The 18,237-nt window shown below is 33.7% G+C and overlaps 1 protein-coding gene across 7 annotated transcripts in view; it reads right to left on the bottom strand.

Annotated features, from left to right (window-relative positions):
* The window catches only part of Chl1 (cell adhesion molecule L1 like), a 191,482-nt gene that overhangs the window by 51,068 nt on the left and 122,177 nt on the right, over positions 1 to 18,237 (bottom strand). For 4 of the 7 annotated variants that reach the window (XM_004854217.4, XM_021266048.2, XM_021266047.2 and 1 more), the window contains exons 5-9: positions 11,141 to 11,263; positions 10,014 to 10,184; positions 9,026 to 9,073; positions 7,221 to 7,341; positions 2,887 to 3,071 (exon numbers count right to left, since the gene is read on the bottom strand). In XM_004854217.4, coding sequence (XP_004854274.1) covers positions 2,887 to 3,071; positions 7,221 to 7,341; positions 9,026 to 9,073; positions 10,014 to 10,184; positions 11,141 to 11,263 — 648 coding nt within the window. The remainder of the gene's footprint in view (positions 1 to 2,886; positions 3,072 to 7,220; positions 7,342 to 9,025; positions 9,074 to 10,013; positions 10,185 to 11,140; positions 11,264 to 18,237) is intronic. The other 3 variants (XM_004854218.4, XM_087182025.1, XM_087182024.1) reach the window with 1 other exon arrangement.

Raw genomic sequence — 18,237 nt, 5'->3', positions numbered from 1 at the left:
TTTTTTCTCTGTTAGAATTACTCATGTCATGGATGACTAGAAAGTATAGTTATACCCAGTCAAGACACCATGGTTGTTTTGGTTCATACTAGGATTTTAATTATAGTTTGACTTCACACTGAGAAAGTTGTAGCTTAAATTACAAGCACATGCTATTTATGATTGCGTTTTGTGTTAGGGAAGACATAGCACAGAGAACAGAATACAAGCTATGCTTTTATTTTAGCACAAAAAGAATTTTCAGAATGGACTACATTATCAAATATTTATAACAGTAGTATCCTATTCCCATATGTCTAGTTCTTGTTATTTAATTTAGGTTTCTAAACAAGATATAAGAAAAGACTAGAAAGAAGAGGATATAGGAAAGAAGAACAAAATTGAATAAAAGTTGAACTCATCCATCTAGATGATTAATGAAGGTTATATTACTGTTTTCACTTTGGAGAGAGGGGGAAAGGCTTCCTGAGCACAATTTGATTTCCACATGCATATGTAAAGGGAAAGACTGAAAACATACAGGTGAAGGTACATTTAGAGGTTTCTCACTAAGGGGAAATGATTGAAGGTTCCTCATAAAAACATTATTTACATCTCAATAGTGCTAATAGCTGTTCCATGAATAGTGAGAATAACATGATCAGCAAATCTATATCCCTTTGGAGTCCTAGAGTCAACATTTTAAATTGCAAAATTAATTTTATATGTTTGATTTTTTTGCCATCCTTGCAATTCTTTTGAAAGTATTGGTCTTACAGTCAAGAAAACCATGGCCAGATTGTTAAAATATTAACTACTATAGCAATGTTCCAGCCATCTGGAAGGATTTCCAATAGTCAGCAACTTAGTGTAGAAGCAGCTAACAATTAGACATGTTTAGTTCGTGGGTATCTGAGTATGCTGGAGGGAGGGCAGGGAGTTATACGATGTAGCCAAATTATACAGAAGCATCAAATGATGTCTTAAAATTATAGATAATAGAAATCCTTTAAAGCATTTCATTCAATTTAATTCTCCCTGAATTTCTTAGTGGATAATTGGTCAGAGAGATATATTATTGTTGCCAGATGTTGATGTTAATGTATAATATACAATATAGGGGTTTTTTTCCTTCAAACGAAAGACAATGAAATTCTCATCTTTGGTTTTCTATTCTTCCAATCTTAACTAATAATACAGGTTTTAGAGAGGATTTTGAAACAGTATTATTTTGAACAGGAGCATGACTAAATCAATTATAACATTTACTTGTGTGGAATTTCTTTTAAAATAACAAGCCATTACTTTTATGGCATTTGTACAGTCCGAAGCTCTAAGAGGTGAGCTTTGTGGGAATATTGGTGAGAGCTCTTAAGCACTGGTTCACTAAATAATGGCTGGGGAAGGCAATTCCTTTCAGTTAAACCTACATAATGCTAAATAAGTACAAATGCAGTAATCATTTCATTAATTCAATCAATACAGTCAAATAAACCATAGATAGAAAGTCTTAATGTGATCAAACCCACAGAAAACAGTTTGCATCAATCAAATTCACAGGAAGGCTAGATAATCTTCACATCTGCCAAGCATATCTGCATTTGTGACTACTCTTTTTTTTTAAAATGATATCATCATTGCCTATTTCTATAAATAAAACAAAGAATAGTAAAATCTCAGTTAATTGATTTGCAGAGAGATGATTTGAACATAATATACTTTTGCAGAATCAGTATTTATACCATGCAGTCTATTCTTATTTCCCCATAGACAACATGTGGAAAAGCATTTATTCAAGATATAGACCCCAAAATGTTAGCTCTAGAATAGGACTGACTCACTCATTACTCTGATGAATAAACAGGAATAGTATTATGGTTTTGATCTAAATTGACCCCCAAAGTCTCAAGTTCTCAGAAGTAGGGCTTTTGTGAAGAGACTGGATCATGGAAGCACTATACTCATTAGAGGATTCATCCATTGATGAGTTCATAGCTAACATAGTTCGGGTACAGTAGAAGAGGTGTGTTGCTGGAGGGTATACCCTCCTCTCAGGCTCCTCCCTTCTGCATCTGCTTCTTTGGAGCCAGGAGGTGAGCAAGTGTCCTACACCATCTCATTCCATGAAGCTGTTTCTGTCTTGGAGCCAGCCAATTGTAGACTGCATCTCCTAAAACCCTGAGTCAAAGTAAACTTCTCTTCCTTTATGTTTGTGTGTCAGGTATTCTGTCGTAGTGATGCAATGATGAGAAAGTTACTAATACCAAAGTGAAATAAAGTGATCAAGGACACAGCAAGCTAATGACAAGATTAGGAAACAAAGACCAAACTTTTTTCAGGCTTCTTGTAATATTTTCTTCCACCAAAGTTCTTACTTCTTTTGTGGTACTGGGTAATGAAGCCAAGCCTTCCCACTGAGCTGCATTCACAGCCCTTTTTCTATTTTTCATTTTGTGATAAGGCCTCACTAAGAGAATTCAACTTATAATACTCTTGCCTCAGACACCCAAAGTGCTAGTATCACAGGCATGTGTTACCACAGCTGGCTTTCTTACATATTGTTATGAGTTAATATTGCTACATCATATGTAACTTATGTAAAAATATTTTTTCATAATAAGATAATTTAGGATACTAGATTTAATAAGTGTTTGAATGAATCATGGAAATTGTGTTTAACCCCTAATATAAGATCTTTTCATGTCATTTGTCCCTTTCATGTGGCTCTGGGGTAGTGGAGTAAATGAAAACCTCATTAACTGAAATGCAGTATAATTCAGTGCACACACTACAGATAAAGTTGAAACTGCTAAGGTATTATAACACATATATTATACAGGCAAAAACCCACTAGTTATATGAATTCATTTATTAGAGTAGAAACATAAATCTTCATAAGTAATGTACCTTCCACTATGACATGAAAATCATGATTGGCTGTTCCCAAGAAATTATTGGCTGTACAACGATAATTTCCTTTGTCCCGGTAGGAGATATTTTCTATCTTCAAAGTCTTGCCATAGTTTTCTTTTGTTTCTCTTCCCTTTGGTAAATCACCACCCATTTTTTTCCACTCAACCTGTGGAGTAGGTCTGTAAATAAATAAATAAATACAGAAATCCTCAGGGCACATTCTTCATCAGGTTGGTTTTATGTATGCTCTCAGGTACCTCTGAATTATGTCAGACATATCAATAGACAGACAGACACATTATCTTTAGTGGTGAAGTCAGGGTTGGAGCAAGTCTCTTTCATTACAGATTTCTTTAACAGTTTACATTCCTGGAAATCTTCTGTTCCCACTAATAAGTGGCTTAACTACATCTAAGTACTGAACAAATGTGGCTGGATGAATAATTGGAGTCCATACTATAGAGATAATATTTCAAAATAGTTCTTGCAGTGTTAAAATTTCCCTGTGGATCGTTTGAAGGGGTCAGAGATAACAGCCCTCTGCCTCATGTGAGTTTGAAAGACATGATGAACAAGGACCGCATAGTGAACAGTTAGGTGCCATGCCTTCCCCTTTCATCCTAATGCAACTGACATTGGAGAAGGTGGCTCAGGTGCATCGGTTGGATTAGGAATGACCCCTTCATCCCAGGGCAAGTGGAAGTGCATGGTGCAGTCCCTGGTACTCAGGTGGCTTTTTCACCTGTGGGGAGTAGAGGGAAGGAGGCAAGAACCGAATCTCTCTGACAGAGGGTTGGCTTTGGGAAGATTAGCTCATCCAAGCAAACAAACACACAAACAAAAAGCAAAACAAACACCAAAGTAGTAACTTGTCACAAACTAATATGAGAACTTCTCCACTTTATAAGGAATGAAAAGAGAAATAAGGAGTCAAGCAAAGCAGTTTGAAGAAAATCCTTTCTCATGAAAACCTGACAAATAGAGGACTCAGGTGATTTTAAACTAACATGGAAAGCAGTGATATCTGCCTTGCAATGAGGGAGGATTATATTACTTTTCTGCTCCCTAGTTGGGTTACATGAATGTAGCTTAATTTTTTTTATTTTCACTGAAATTACTTTTTTCTTACTGTATTCCTTTTTATTACTAATAGCTGTAAGTTATTGAGTATACTGTAAAGGCGAACATTACTATAATCTTTCTGCTAGTAAGAAATTTGTAGTCCTAAGAACCTAATTCAATTAAGGTCATTGTAATAATAAATGACCTTAAACCTGTTTTTTTTCTATTAGATTTTTTTGCTTTTCATAAAAATCTGTGTCCTTCCTGATAGTATATCCTTAGATACATGCTTGTAACCAAAGTTCCCACTAGTTGTTAGTTAATAATAAAATAATTATCACAAATTGTGTATTATTTATAGGTAATGGTTAAAATTATTCAATCATTATGCAAATTTTTGGAGGTAAAGATGAAGGCGCTTCACGTCCATCTGTTCTGCTCTTCTTCTTTCAAGGCTCAAAGACTTATCTGCCTTACAGATGTGAAATGTATTTGATCAGGTCAGAGCACACAGCATCCTGCTTTAGGCACATGCGACAGGGTATTAGCTGCTAACTTCCTGAGAACATCGCCTAACAGGACACATAATCCAAGTCTCCTAACTTCTTACCTTTTACTCCATCTGTCAAAATGGCATTTTGCCAAGCCACAGACTGCTCTGGACCTTAGTTGCTTCAGTAGAGGAGTTTTTCATGAGTCCATACTTTAATAGTGCAAGCATCTCACTTTCTGTTAGATCTGGTTTTTTTTAACCCTCTGGGTCTTGAAAATTACCAATCTTCTAAATATCTTTCACATCAAAGAATCAAATAAAATGATTTTAAGTGTCCGCTGAATATGAGAGATTACCTAAGGACAGGTTTATATCACTAAAAGAATTTCTAGCTATATTTTTGCCAATTTCTTTTTTTTAAAGAACATTTCCCAACAGCATTTGGGGAATGATGTTTTAGTGGAAAATATATTGCTTAATATCTTTCCACATGCAAGTATCATAAATATACACTATCTTTCAATCTTCAATTTGTTTTCAGGTTCTTACCTCACCAACTTTCTTCTTCTACTTCTTGTTTATAACATAATATCTTGCAAAAGAATCATACCCAGCTTAAATTCATATTAACTCTATTGACATTTCACAGCTTATCAGTGACTGTGAATTATCTTTTCACTTCTTTTTCACTCAGAGTATGAACATTTTTGTCTCATAATAAGGGTCAAAGTGTCATTTAATTCTTCCCAATTTCCACAAAATCTATGCGCAAAGAATCTATAGACTCTCGGCACCTCTACACGGATATCCCCTTAAAAGCTTTCCTGCTTTAATTAATATTATCAATATCTTCAAAATTATTAAACATTTGCTGAAATATCTACTTCATACAACTTCAGATTCAGCAGTAATACCACTCTTCATATATTTCCCCATCTTTACAACAAATCATTCATGTGATTAAAATATTACGTAAAAATAAGTTAAATTTAGTGGTAGTTTAAGTTTCTGGAGGCAGGATGGAATTCAGTTTCACCTTCCACTAAGCTTAGAAAAGTGAGTTCACTTCTCCAAGTGGGTGTTCTGGGCTTCATTTACCTAATCCTCAAAAGGGAATAATTATAGTCATGAATGTGTTGAGGGTACAGTGAGTTAATGTATATAAAATACAAAACATAATTCTTGACAGAACAACAGTACAATGTTTTAGTTATTATTTTTGTTGGTGTAGAAGTTTTGTGTTTTAAACTTCTTAGAAATTTTTTTAATATTTAAAAAACTTTTTACAGTGTACACTGTCAGCTGGCGAAAAACTAGGTAGGATTGTCTAATCAAAACACACTGCAAGCAAGAAGAAACCATTTCAGGTGAAATCTCTTATGAAACTGTGTAAGAAATCTTCATGTCCCAAAGTTGACACAAATTGATGTCTATTTTTTATATACTGCTTCATAACACTTCAATTTCTCCAAAATAGGAGAGAACATTTCTATTATTTTGAAGACAACTTGAGCATTTGGAGCCAATGTAACATGTAAATGAAGGCATTGTGGGAAATAAGAGCAAATGTACTACTGAAACACTTGCCCTACCCAAGAGTCAACCCAAAATAGTGAGGAACCCTGAAAGAATGTAATTTGTACCACTGCAGACACATGAATGCAGCCAGCTGAGCAAGTCACTATCATGACTCAAATTGAACCTTCAGACTTTAATCTACTAAAAAACACAGAGACCAAACTTCTTGAGAGAGGTTGCGTCATGACACATCTATGTAACTTAGTGTGAGTGTGCACTGGCAATTTAAGGCAGACAAGCAACCTGGGTATTTTTCTTGGACGAGAGGATAAAGTTAAAAAGCATAGGATTTGTAAAACCATTAAAATCCACCCCTTTTCTTCTAAATCTAATTTAAAGCTAGTTATTCAGAATGTACACTAAATTAAGAATGAAAATGATTTGGAAAAGTCAAATCTCAGTCTCTCTAAAGTTTATAATACTGTTTAATGTTCAAATGAATAAACTTGGATACCCAGAAGAAGCAATGCCTTTTCTCACAGCATTCTCAATGGTATGGAAGATCATTAAATTTGGAGGGAAAGTGGTACAAGTAGGGGAGTTTTCCTGTCCAACATTAATGTTTTAATTAATAGCCTTAGAAGAATGGCCCCAGTTTACATAGACTTCTTGCAGTTATTGAATACAGGTAATGGCTTCAGCAGATGATTTAGTGAGATCCCTTAGAGCTTACATGGAAGACTAGAAAAATGCATTCCTTTTTCACATGTGAGCAAAATTTAGTTAATTAGGTTTTATGTGAAACTCATTAATTCCATGGTCTGGGCCTTCTTGAATGAAAAGGAGAACAGGGTAACAAACAAATAAATAGAGTCTTCGGAAATTTAAAGGCAGCAAAGATAGTAACGTAGAAAATGGGAATGGGTCAAGCCAAGGGAGTAGAAAACGAAAAAACAGGTAAGTAGAATTGGGTTGGACACCTACACAGTCATGATCTAATAAGGGCATTAGACTTAGCTGTCTTAACCAGGAAGACTTTGTTCCTTCATTTATAATATCACAAGTGGACTGAGAGATCCAATTATAAGTAAATATCAGTCATAGCCTGAAGTCTGTAAAGTACAAATTACTTTCCAGATATATAGTTAACAGGTTTATTTTTGAGAAAAATAATTTTTACATATGTGAAAAATGCATTCTTAATTGATGCCGCATTGTTCACCACATTGGATGGATAAGTTCTCAGGCTACTCACAGTCCCTCAGCAAAACACTCCAGCAGCAGAGTGTCCCCTTTGAGGATGGTGACAGAAGACTCACTGCCACTCTCAGGGGGAGGCAACAGCAGTCTCGGTTTCCTTTGCTTGATTGAATTTGCTATAAAAGAAAACGGAAAGGTTTGATTTTTTCAAACTCAGTTAAAATTTTTGCTTGAAAGCGTGTGAATCTAGGTATGTTTGTGTACTGTACACTCATAAGCATATATATACATTTCAATATATTTCCATCGAAATATACTGCTTTTCTTTCTTCCTATGAAGCACAGGATGACCATAAGATGTGTTAACTATATGTAAAACCAAGTTTTGTAAAGTTTATGACTTATATGATTTGTTCTCATTCAGAAGTTCAAATATTAGTAAAGACAAATAATTTCTTGACCAAACCCTTAAGTTAATTGATAGTCTATGAATTTGTATTCTACACTTCAATGTTGCCTTGTCATGTCTGATACCTCTGTGATTTTCTTTAATTTAATCTGCTTAAGTATTGGGTACAATTCCTATTAAAAGCTTCCTAGAGTTTATTCAGGAATTCTGATTGAGGGAGTCTATGGTAGACGCTGAATATCTATGAACTTTTCAGGTTCTTCTGGCAACACTTTATAGTACCAGGCCTTCAAAGATAATCAGTTTCAGGAAATGATTAGCAAGCATTCTTACTAACTACAAATTAATATGTTCTATGTCTTTTTATTAATAACTTTCAAATACAATGACAAATGAGTAGACTTCCATTTTTACTGCAAATTTTGCTTTCATTCCAAAATTTACCATAAGCTGTGTTTTTCTCATTCAATATCAAGGCAACTTTACCCTCAATGGAAAAAAAAAAGACCTGATATTCTATCATTATAAGAGAGGAATACAGAGAACAGTGTATATTTTGTAATAACTTTCTTATAATTATATATCTACTGAGAAATAATTACCAAACATGTACTGTTTGCAGTGATTTTTATTGAGTGCTCTGAGAAAGAAAATGATACTGCGAAAGAATCAACCCACCTTAGAATGGAGGGTACTCCAAGAGGAGCCTTTGTCCACTTCTGCTGATGGCACCAATACATTAGGAATCTAACATGACATTTTTCCACATGATATAATATAAAAATATTGCTTGCATTCATGTATATGATTCTTATCATTATAGAAAACTAGCCTACTGTATAATTCAGGTTTACTTAGGAATATTATATAAACACAACTTCTACTAGATATTCTATGGATAAAATAAAGTTGAATGTAAAAGGTTCCATACACAAATGATCTTGCAAAATACTGCAAACTATATTTTTTTTCAGAGAGTCCAAATGTATAGTGGCATATGAACTGCTCCAATAAGTCTTGCAAAAAAAAACTCAACACTTAACTTTCTTAAACCCAGAATTTCTCTACTTCTCATCACTTACCATGGTTTTTATCATTTTTCACATAAAGCAATCAATCTTATACAACATGTGAGATATTTTGAGAGCCCCAAAATAACTTCTCAATTAAATATCTATATCTATACTTATACCAATTTATTGATGTAAATTATAGTATAGGTAAATATACCATTATATTTATATAGTTATATATTTATAAATGTCACTCCCTTTGCATATGTTTAAAAGGAGATGAGAAACAATTAGACCTTCTGCCAAGGGGTTTTCCTTAACAGAAATTCTAACGTTTTATAAACTCATAAAGGTAATAAAGAAAACATTATAATTCAGAGATGATAATGATCTACTTAAAGATAACATAAATGCCAACATTACACATGTCCAACTTACCCTTGGAACTAATTTCTGTGGATGAACTTGAGTCATTAGCATGCTTTACTGAAACAAAAAATGAAAGAAAAAAAAAACACGAACATAATGGTAGATGCTGATATCAGTAAAGAATGAAAAGCCAAATATTTCTCTCTAGAGAATTAAAAAATGAGGTAGGACCATGCTTCACTAGAACATTGTCTATGGAAATACAGGTTTACATAGGGTGAAAATTTTTTAAATAAGCTGAATCTTGAATCACTACACATTAAACCAGGTGGAAAATATTAAAGTTATAAATCCATTAAAAAGAAATTAGATTACTGAAAGGATGTTATAGTGAAGACTTGGCATTGTGTATCAATGCATAGCAAAGAAAAACATCAGACAATGAAATGATAATGCCAACTTTCAACTACCAAGGCCAATTGTACAGTCAGGGAACTGCTGGGATCATTTCTTTACTTTGAATCTTATGAGTCTTCTTCCCACTAATTGCTTTTCTCCATTTGAGAACCCAGATTGGCATTTGCAGAATCCAGTAGAAACAAGAATCAAGTAAAATAATATTGCTAATTTGAGAAGAATAAAGAAAAGCTTCTCTGTTATAAAAATATTAACATTGATTACTTTTTGACTTTTAAAAAATTTACCCCCATTCTAAGTCTGCTAGTTTATCCAAGGTCACAGTGAATCAATGCCTGAGACTTGATTGGAAAACGCTGGAATTTCATTCTGTACTTTACCCATGGAAAATGCCTGGATCTTGCAGATGCCAAAAGAAACACATTTGTACTGTGAATTGAGATTTGATTTTTTGGCTGCCAGAAACAGCGCTACTGTGGATTTGCAGCTGCAGATGTCTCTTTCATCTGGATGAAGTCTCTAGAGTTGAACTAAACAATGACGGAAAATACCAACCCAGGTTTAAGTGGCTTCAGCCAGGATGAAATTATAGACAAATTTGCATTCACCATGCACAATGGAATAAATTATGTGGACTTACAACTGTTAACTGTTAGTTTCATTGGCATTTTTTGTACAATCGTTCTTAATCTTGGAAATGCAGCAAAGCAGCAGTAATCATTCCGACTGTCTTTTTCTTCCACATTTGCAAAGTACAGGTCTCCCTTTTGGCTCATGTATACTCTTTCATCTTGTTCAATATGTTCTAATTCTGAAAAGAAATATCTTGTCATCGAAATAAGCAATCGCCCTTTATGATTCCTTATCTCTTTTTTCATTTTTATGTCTTTTATGTTATTTCACTTGATTTGATTTTTCTTGTATGCTCCTCCTATTTCTCTCAAGTCTGAGGGAGGAGCAATAAGTGAAGGGCAGTCAAAAATATAGGAAAACCTTCCTGGGTATAAGCTTCTTATCGTTAACCAAAGAAGTCCCACTGACTTACACTAGTTTGAGCATTCCACCTCCCTGACCCTCTAGGTCTTTACCTCTGCTCTCTGGATCTACATTGGCTTATTTGAAAACTGGTCAAATCACATTCTTACTTTCTGATTCTTACTTTCATTTTCTTTGACCTCCTCACCCTCCTTGTCCTGGATGCAGAATGGAAAGTTTTAGAATGACTAGAGTCTGGGAATTTTCACTTCATCCAAGACAATTTCATTCACTTTCTTCTAAGTTCTGTACAAGCACCGTTTTTCTGTGAGAGCCATAGTGTGGACCTTCTAAGGAGCACTGCTGTGGCTCATGCTAGAGGTGAACTTTACAAGAACCTGGAGTTTCATATCAAGGGTCAACAATTGTTTTTGGAAAATTATGAAAGAAGTTAACCAAATTTTTTTTGTGATTCACTGTGTTTAGCAGGCAGAATATTAATAAAGTAGAAATACTAAGGTAGCACACCAGCACAAGCCATACTCAATTCTTATATGGCTTATGTTTCAAAGATAAATAAGTGGTTTAAAATCCAGATGCATTTTCCTCAAGGACATATAGTATTATGGCAGTAGCCTCTCTTATTTCAAATATGATAAAATGAGGAGATATCTTTAGTCCTTTTCTGGTATTTTCACATACACACTTCAGTTTATATTTAGAACTAAGGACTGTTATTTACACAACATATGAAATTACAGTGCCATGTTATTGATGGGGAGCACTGCTTACCAATATTCATCCAATAGATGTGCAGAGGTGGGAGGCCTTTGGGAGGGTTGCATGGGAGAACAATGGGATCTCCTTCTTCTACATCCAGAGGCTCAATTTTTTCCTTTGGGAATTTTGGAACACCTGTTGTAAAGATCATTTTAAGACATTTGAAAATGAACTATTACTATCACAATATTGTAACACATTCTTTTTAAAAATTGGACATTTTAAAGAAATTTCACATTCTAGGTTATTCTTTTTCTTGGAAATCCAAATATCTACTCATTTACTGTAAAATTTCTTTTGAGAAGCTTCCTGCATTCTTACCTCTCCTCTGCAAAGGTAAACATTATTAAGAACATGCTTTGCATCCTTACACAAATTTAAAATGCCCTGGCACTGTGAAACTTTACACAAAAATATTTTGTGACATCAGTAAGAGATATTTGTCATATATTTTTTCAGGGCATAAGTGCAAGTCTCAGGATTTACTCATTTTAGTTTTGGTAAATAAAAAATCTGTTTTTTCTCCAAACACTGATTTCTTTTTGGGAGTTTTAAATCCCCTCTCTCTGGCTTTATTATTAAGGCCTTGCATATGATTGGAAAATATTCCAATCAGAGCATTAACAACACTAAATAAAAAATTAAAAGTTCAAATGTAGAAATGATGAGAGTGGATAAAAAGCCAAAAAAGAACACTTTATGTTGCTAACAGCCATCCACGTTGGAGTCACTCAAATAAATGAAAAGTAATTGATGTAGCAAAGGATATTTTCAGATATTCCAATCTATTGTTTCCTTCTCATACTGGAATCAATTTCCTAAAAGAGCAGTGCAGGTACAATGAAGATATAAGTTAGAACTCTGCACAATTTGAAAGCCAAAACTAATGTTTAATATTTTTTAGAAGTATTTGTATTCATAAAGTTATTCAAAATTTATTCTTGCTGAACATTATGTGGGTGCCTTTTAAATTTGTTGGAGAAATTTGCATTACTGAATTATACAGGCTCTGTGGAGAAGGATTACCTTAAACCATTTATATTTATAATAGCCCTGCCTGGTGGAATTTATTAGTGAGTACTTTTCCTGCATTTTTTTCCTAAATTATTCATTTTCTTGGAAATCCAAATATGTATTCATTTACTGTAGATTTTCTCTTGAGCAGCCTTTTGTATTTTCTGTGTATTTGTCATACACTCCCTCAACCTCCACTCCAGCTCTTTAGGAGTTCAGGGAATTTGCTGACATTTCTCTTATCGATGTATGAGCTGGTTATAATGAATTGCTTTCCATCTAAATGCAAAGACTTTCAGAACTTAGCACTGCAGAACTAAGTGTGGTAACTGCATGAATCTGCATTAGAGAGCCCTTCGGTGGATTCTCTTTTGGTCAACTCAGATCTTTGAATCTCTCTCTGACTGCAGGTACCATGAAATTTGCATTAAAAGATGGGAAAGTATGTTTGGTATAGTCACTATGTTTAGATACTTCAGGTAAAATATCATTCTAGCTATTTGGTAAAACTTTGACTATGACTGCAGGACAAATGTTAAGCACATCATTTTGAAGAAAGTACACTTTGTGGACATTAGATATAGTAACTAATAAAATGATTACATACTCAAAGCTCCAAATTCAAATCACTAATTTACCATTACTTGATGGAAATGAAGCCCAAAGCCTACTGGTATAGAAATTAGCAGTGTCGTTAGGTAGTTGTTGAATGTATTTATACTTAGATACAAGAAGCAACAGAGGAAGAGAACAAAGATTAGAAAATGGAAGAAGCATGTAATCCTCTTCCATAATCAGTAAATTTTAAAGAGCTTAATGTGAATACATGGCTCATTGGATGATATCTATAGTATAGTAAAGTAGATGATTAATAAGACATATAAATTGGAGAGCTGCTTCTTTAGAGCATGCAAAAAAATGTAATGATTCAAGTAGATAATACTGCCCGGGAAGCACTATCAACCCAGCATTAATTAAATGGAGATTACAAAACTCTAATTCTTAAAAAGTAAATATGTAATTCAAGTGGCTTCTAAGGCATCAGTAATAAAAAAGAACAGAAAATTTATAAGTGTACCAAACCCTTTAACACACGCCATCAATCTTTGCAACAGCTCTTAACTAAAGATGAAATTAATATCAGGAAACAGGGAAGAATGCTTATATGTTTATTAATTAGGCCTCAGAAAGAATATTGTGAAGAAAATCAATTTCTCAGGATTTTAAAAAGATACTATTCTTTATCTTTTAACCTGTTTATTCTGGTACTACACTAGAAAGTGAAAATTTTAGCAGTCACAGATAAATGCTAAATTTTTCTTGTTATAATGCAATGCAGTTATGAATTCAAGTTCAATTCTCATAAAGAAATGACTTCATTTAAAAGTAACCCTAACCAGTTAATTTTACTAATTGTGTTTCTTTGATGATAAATATTAGCATTGTTTAGTGTACGAAGAGGCAATAGTCTTAAAAGTGAATTATAAACAATAATTTGTGTGCATGTGGAGCAACTATACCCCTCAGCTTGCTAATATTTTCAATAAGTATTCCATCAGCACCAAAAACAATGACTTAACTGTTACGTTTCAACAAGACTGAACTTGATCCTAAGTGGCCTCTCTGCAAACAGATCAGCATCCACTTATACATCAATATCTACCTAAGAAGGACTTACAAATATTCAGAAATTCAACTTATAAAGAAGCCTAGATAAAATCAATTTCATTTCTACAGAATGTTACTGTGAATCTATTTCCATCATCAAAATAAGCAGCTTCCACCTTTTTTTATATTCTCCGCAGTTTATTTTCATGTTTATTATTCAGTGCAGTCAGCAAATTTCTAGTAAGCACTCCAAGAATACAAGTGATATTCAAATCTATTCATGGTTAGTTTCTTGATGACTTTTCCAGTTAAAATTTAGGGTAGAAAACCCTTCCAAGAAACAAGTTGACTGCACACCAGATCATACAAGCAGAGATACCAGGACACAGCAAACCTGAAAATAGGAACTCTGTTAGAGCTCTACAACTTCAGGCACTATTAACAAGCTTTTAAAACTTATCATCTTGGTTTTCTTAACAACAGCATGTGAAAAAACTCTTCATATTGGAACAGAGAAGATTTCTGACAAAAGATTTTCCAGCAGCCATGTCCAATATGCAGCCCACCCCTTTTTTCTTACCTCTTTTTAAAAACTTCATAATAAAAATTTATAAAGTGAATTTTGTACTTATATACATTAACAATATATGTTTTCTATCTGGTCAAAGCCGATTCTTCACTTGAAAAGGTATGGGAGGGGGTGCAAAAGCAGCGTGCTCTGCAGTTTGGACATAGCTGTAGGATATCCTAAAGGATAATTTCGGTTCTAGGGCAATCATTTTAAAAAGTTGTCTGTATGTCTTCTGATCAATATCTTTACTTTTGTGTATCTTCTTTTACTTTTCCTTGGTGTCCTAGTATCCTTTGAAATAATCTCTCAAAGATCTTCAAAAGGCTCTTAGGTTAGATGCTTCTTCATGATAGGGTATTATAAAATCAAAGCTGTATAATGCCAACATGCTTAATAGAGAAACCATTAATGAAATGGCATCAGTGCATTTTTACCTAAGTATGTATGCAAGTAACACATGTATAAAGATGAGACAGCCAAAGAAACACAGAAGGTTGTTCTGCACTTGACCTAGTTTTCCCTATAGACTATATCATAACAGTTTTTATAATTTTATGCTAATATTTGAATTAAATGTTTCAGAGATGGATGTGGCAGATGGGACAAACTGCTGTTTTTTCCAGTAGGACTTATGATTTGTTTATTGAATTATTTTCCTCCTTTCCCAGCACTGGCCTAATCTTCCTTTCTGATAATTTTTTTTTTTTTTGACTTGTTGACCTGTTTACAGGACTATCTTGGTGAGGTTTGGAGTGCCTTCCATTTCACTTGATTGTGCTTGGTGAATTGCTCACAGCCTGCTATCATTACCATGAATGCATGCTATTGAGCTCACAGGCTGTATTCCCACTAACTCCAGTTTCCATCTGTAAAGAGATTTGATTCCTATTTCCTGTAGAACACTCCATTAATCCATTTAAGACTATAGGGAAATCACACTGCCTTTCAGTCCATGAGCTTGTACTGAATTCATACTTAGAAAGGACACCTAATTCAGCCCATTTTATGCCAGTCATTCACAAAATTGGACAGATGAGTGCAAAATCCTTAGCCTTAATTTAACCTCTAAAATTCAAAGTTTTAATTTTTACTGAAAAAATTGATCTTCTGTGATTGGTTTGTACATATTAGAGGGACATAGCACATGCTCCCATACATTGTTTTTCCTTACCTGATTTTCTCAAAAAAGAGTGGTAAAAATCCAGGGTTTGTCTTAAGGAAATTGTTTTGAGGCATTTCAGGAAATTATCCAAATGTAAAAAACTGGCATGTTAATAATTCTACTTTGTTTTCATTAAAACTTAGAAGTTTTCACTCCTAAGTCTATCATTTCTTAGACTATTTTAATAGCATGTGGAAATTATATAATTCCTTTCATTCATTCTTTTGTTGGCCTACCAAGCAATAAATCAACCACTAATACTATGCATTCTTGCAGCATATGCAAGAGAATGCAGGAAAGGGAAATATGATAGCACAACACCTTTCTTATTTTTAAAGATCCTAACTAATTCACATAAAACCCTGAACAGTAAGGAACTAAGAGCTTTACACACTCTAAAGAATTTATAGTAGCACTTCTTACAATAACTAAAAAGTGAGAACAGTCATCAAACTGTGAATGGATAAATAAAATGTGATATGTCTATATAATAGAACACTATTCAGAAATAAAGAGGAACAAAGTAATGATAAGTAATAGCATGAATGAATCTAAAAACCATGCTAAGTGAAAGAATCTACATGTAAATGAGTCATATCAAATGATTCCTTTTACACGAAATGTCTGGAAAAATAAATTTATAGAGGCAGAAATTCAGTTGGTGTTTGACTATAGTAGAAGGTGGGAAGAGAGTGACCACTAATGGACACATGGGATTTTTTAGGGTGTTAGATTGTTCTAATACTAGATTATGAGCATATTGTGCTAAAAATTTTAATAAAAACTCAATGTCTTATAATAGTTACAACTATAATTTTTAAATTATAGCTAAAAATTTGTTTTAATGATCAAGGAAAAGAAAAATCACTATAGGCTGGGATAGATTAGGAATGATACATGGAGAAAAGAGATCTGTAACTTGAGGTGTGTGTATGTAGCATTAAACAGACAAAGTGAATTACTTGTACTATCATCTTAACTCTATCAATGCATGGAACATAAGAAAATGGCTTCCATTTTCCAAGACCCACTAGTCATATCTACAGGATTTAAATTCCATAAGAACAATCTTTTTGTAAATTCACGGTTATATTCCAAATTACTGCTGTTAAAGTTTGGAAAAGTGTCCCCAATAGTCCATAGTTTCTATGGTGGAGTTATTGTGAGGCAATGAACCTTGGAGAGTTGGAGTCCAACAGGAGGTGCTTCAGTTACAGGAGTATGTGTCCCCTTGAACAGGACTGTGGGACGTGGTCCCTTCGTCTTTCTCTTTGCTCCCTGACTCATGGTGTAAGGAGATTTCACTCCTTCACACATTCCCACCATGATGTGCTGCCTCAGCATGAATTCAAAGAAATGAAGACATCCCATAAAGGACTGGGAGGCAACAATTTTCTCTTCATAAGTGGATTATCTCAGTATTTTGTTACAGGGTTGGAAAGCTGATTAACACAACTAGAAAAATTGCTGACTCATGAGGAGAGTTTAATAAAGACTTCACTAATTCGCTGACTAAATTTCTGTGCCACAATGAAAAAAACATAGTTAAGTGATATATCATGTATTTGTAAATGGTAGATTCTGTTGGATGGTTTGGTGGTTTTTCTCTTCACTCTTTCCCTAGTGAACGCAATTGTAATAGTGTTGAAAATACAAAAATAATCATTATATATAATTTTTTTACTTATAGAAAATAAAAAGGACTAAAAAGAAGAATCAATTCTCTACAGCTTAAGTGAAAAATCAATTGTTAAGGATTGTAGGAAGTTTTAAGTGGATTCTGATGTATATACTCCTAAGGATTGGAGTGGTCATCCTATTCAACATCAGATATACATGATTACAGAAAGCTGTCAGATAATAAAATAATTTCCGGAAAGACTGGAAATGATGCATAAGTAACCTAATTTATTTTGCTCTTCTCTACAGTAGCAGAAAAATTAAGTAATTACCCACTACACAGTTTAATTTCAGCTATTAAATTCAATAGTATCTTATTGTGGCCAGAATTAACTTAATATTGTTCATATCTTTGTTTAGTCTGCTTAGGTAACAAAAGGAAATATTCTAAAATCGTCCATTAAATTCTGTCATTTCTTTCTTTGCAATAAACCTAGCTACTTGTGTTTTCCTTTGTATTTCCATAGCAACCACTAGAATTCAGGTTAGGGATCACTGTAATGCCATGTCTTCTACAACAGGTATCTAATCTCTCCTCTCTCTCTCTCTCTCTCTCACTCTCCCACACACTGTTTCTGCTTTTGTCTCTTTCTCTTTATTTTGTAATCTTTTTTTTTGGTGCCGGGGATCGAAGTCGGGGTCTTGCGTTTTTGAGGCAGGCGGCAGAAACACTGAGCTAAATCCCTGGCCCTTTATTTTGTAATCTTATTTTAGTTAAATATATATTTATATTAAAAGTATATGTACATGTTAAATATATATGCATATATACAGTTCTTCTTAGGTGTATATGTGGGATTGGTTCTAGCACTCCCACCATGGATAGCTAAATTTGTGATGTTAGTCTTTTATATAAAAAAACAGTATTTCCATATAACCTACACACATCCTCCTGCATACTTTAAGTCATCTCTAAATTTCTTATAACACATAATAAAATGTCAATACTGAATACTATCTGAACAATTGTTGTACTGTATTGATTAGGGGGTAAGGACAAGAAAAATGGTCTGTACACAATACAGCTGTAGTTTTCATTGTCAAATATTTTCTATCTGAAGTTGGTTGAATCTA

This window comes from Heterocephalus glaber, unplaced genomic scaffold (genome assembly GCF_053883595.1).
Source record: "Heterocephalus glaber isolate CG9 unplaced genomic scaffold, H.glaber_assembly_v1.0 deba00001472, whole genome shotgun sequence".
Taxonomy (NCBI): domain Eukaryota; kingdom Metazoa; phylum Chordata; class Mammalia; order Rodentia; family Bathyergidae; genus Heterocephalus; species Heterocephalus glaber.
The sequence above is the reverse complement of the archived record's forward strand: the minus strand, read 5'-3'. Positions and strand labels throughout refer to the sequence as shown.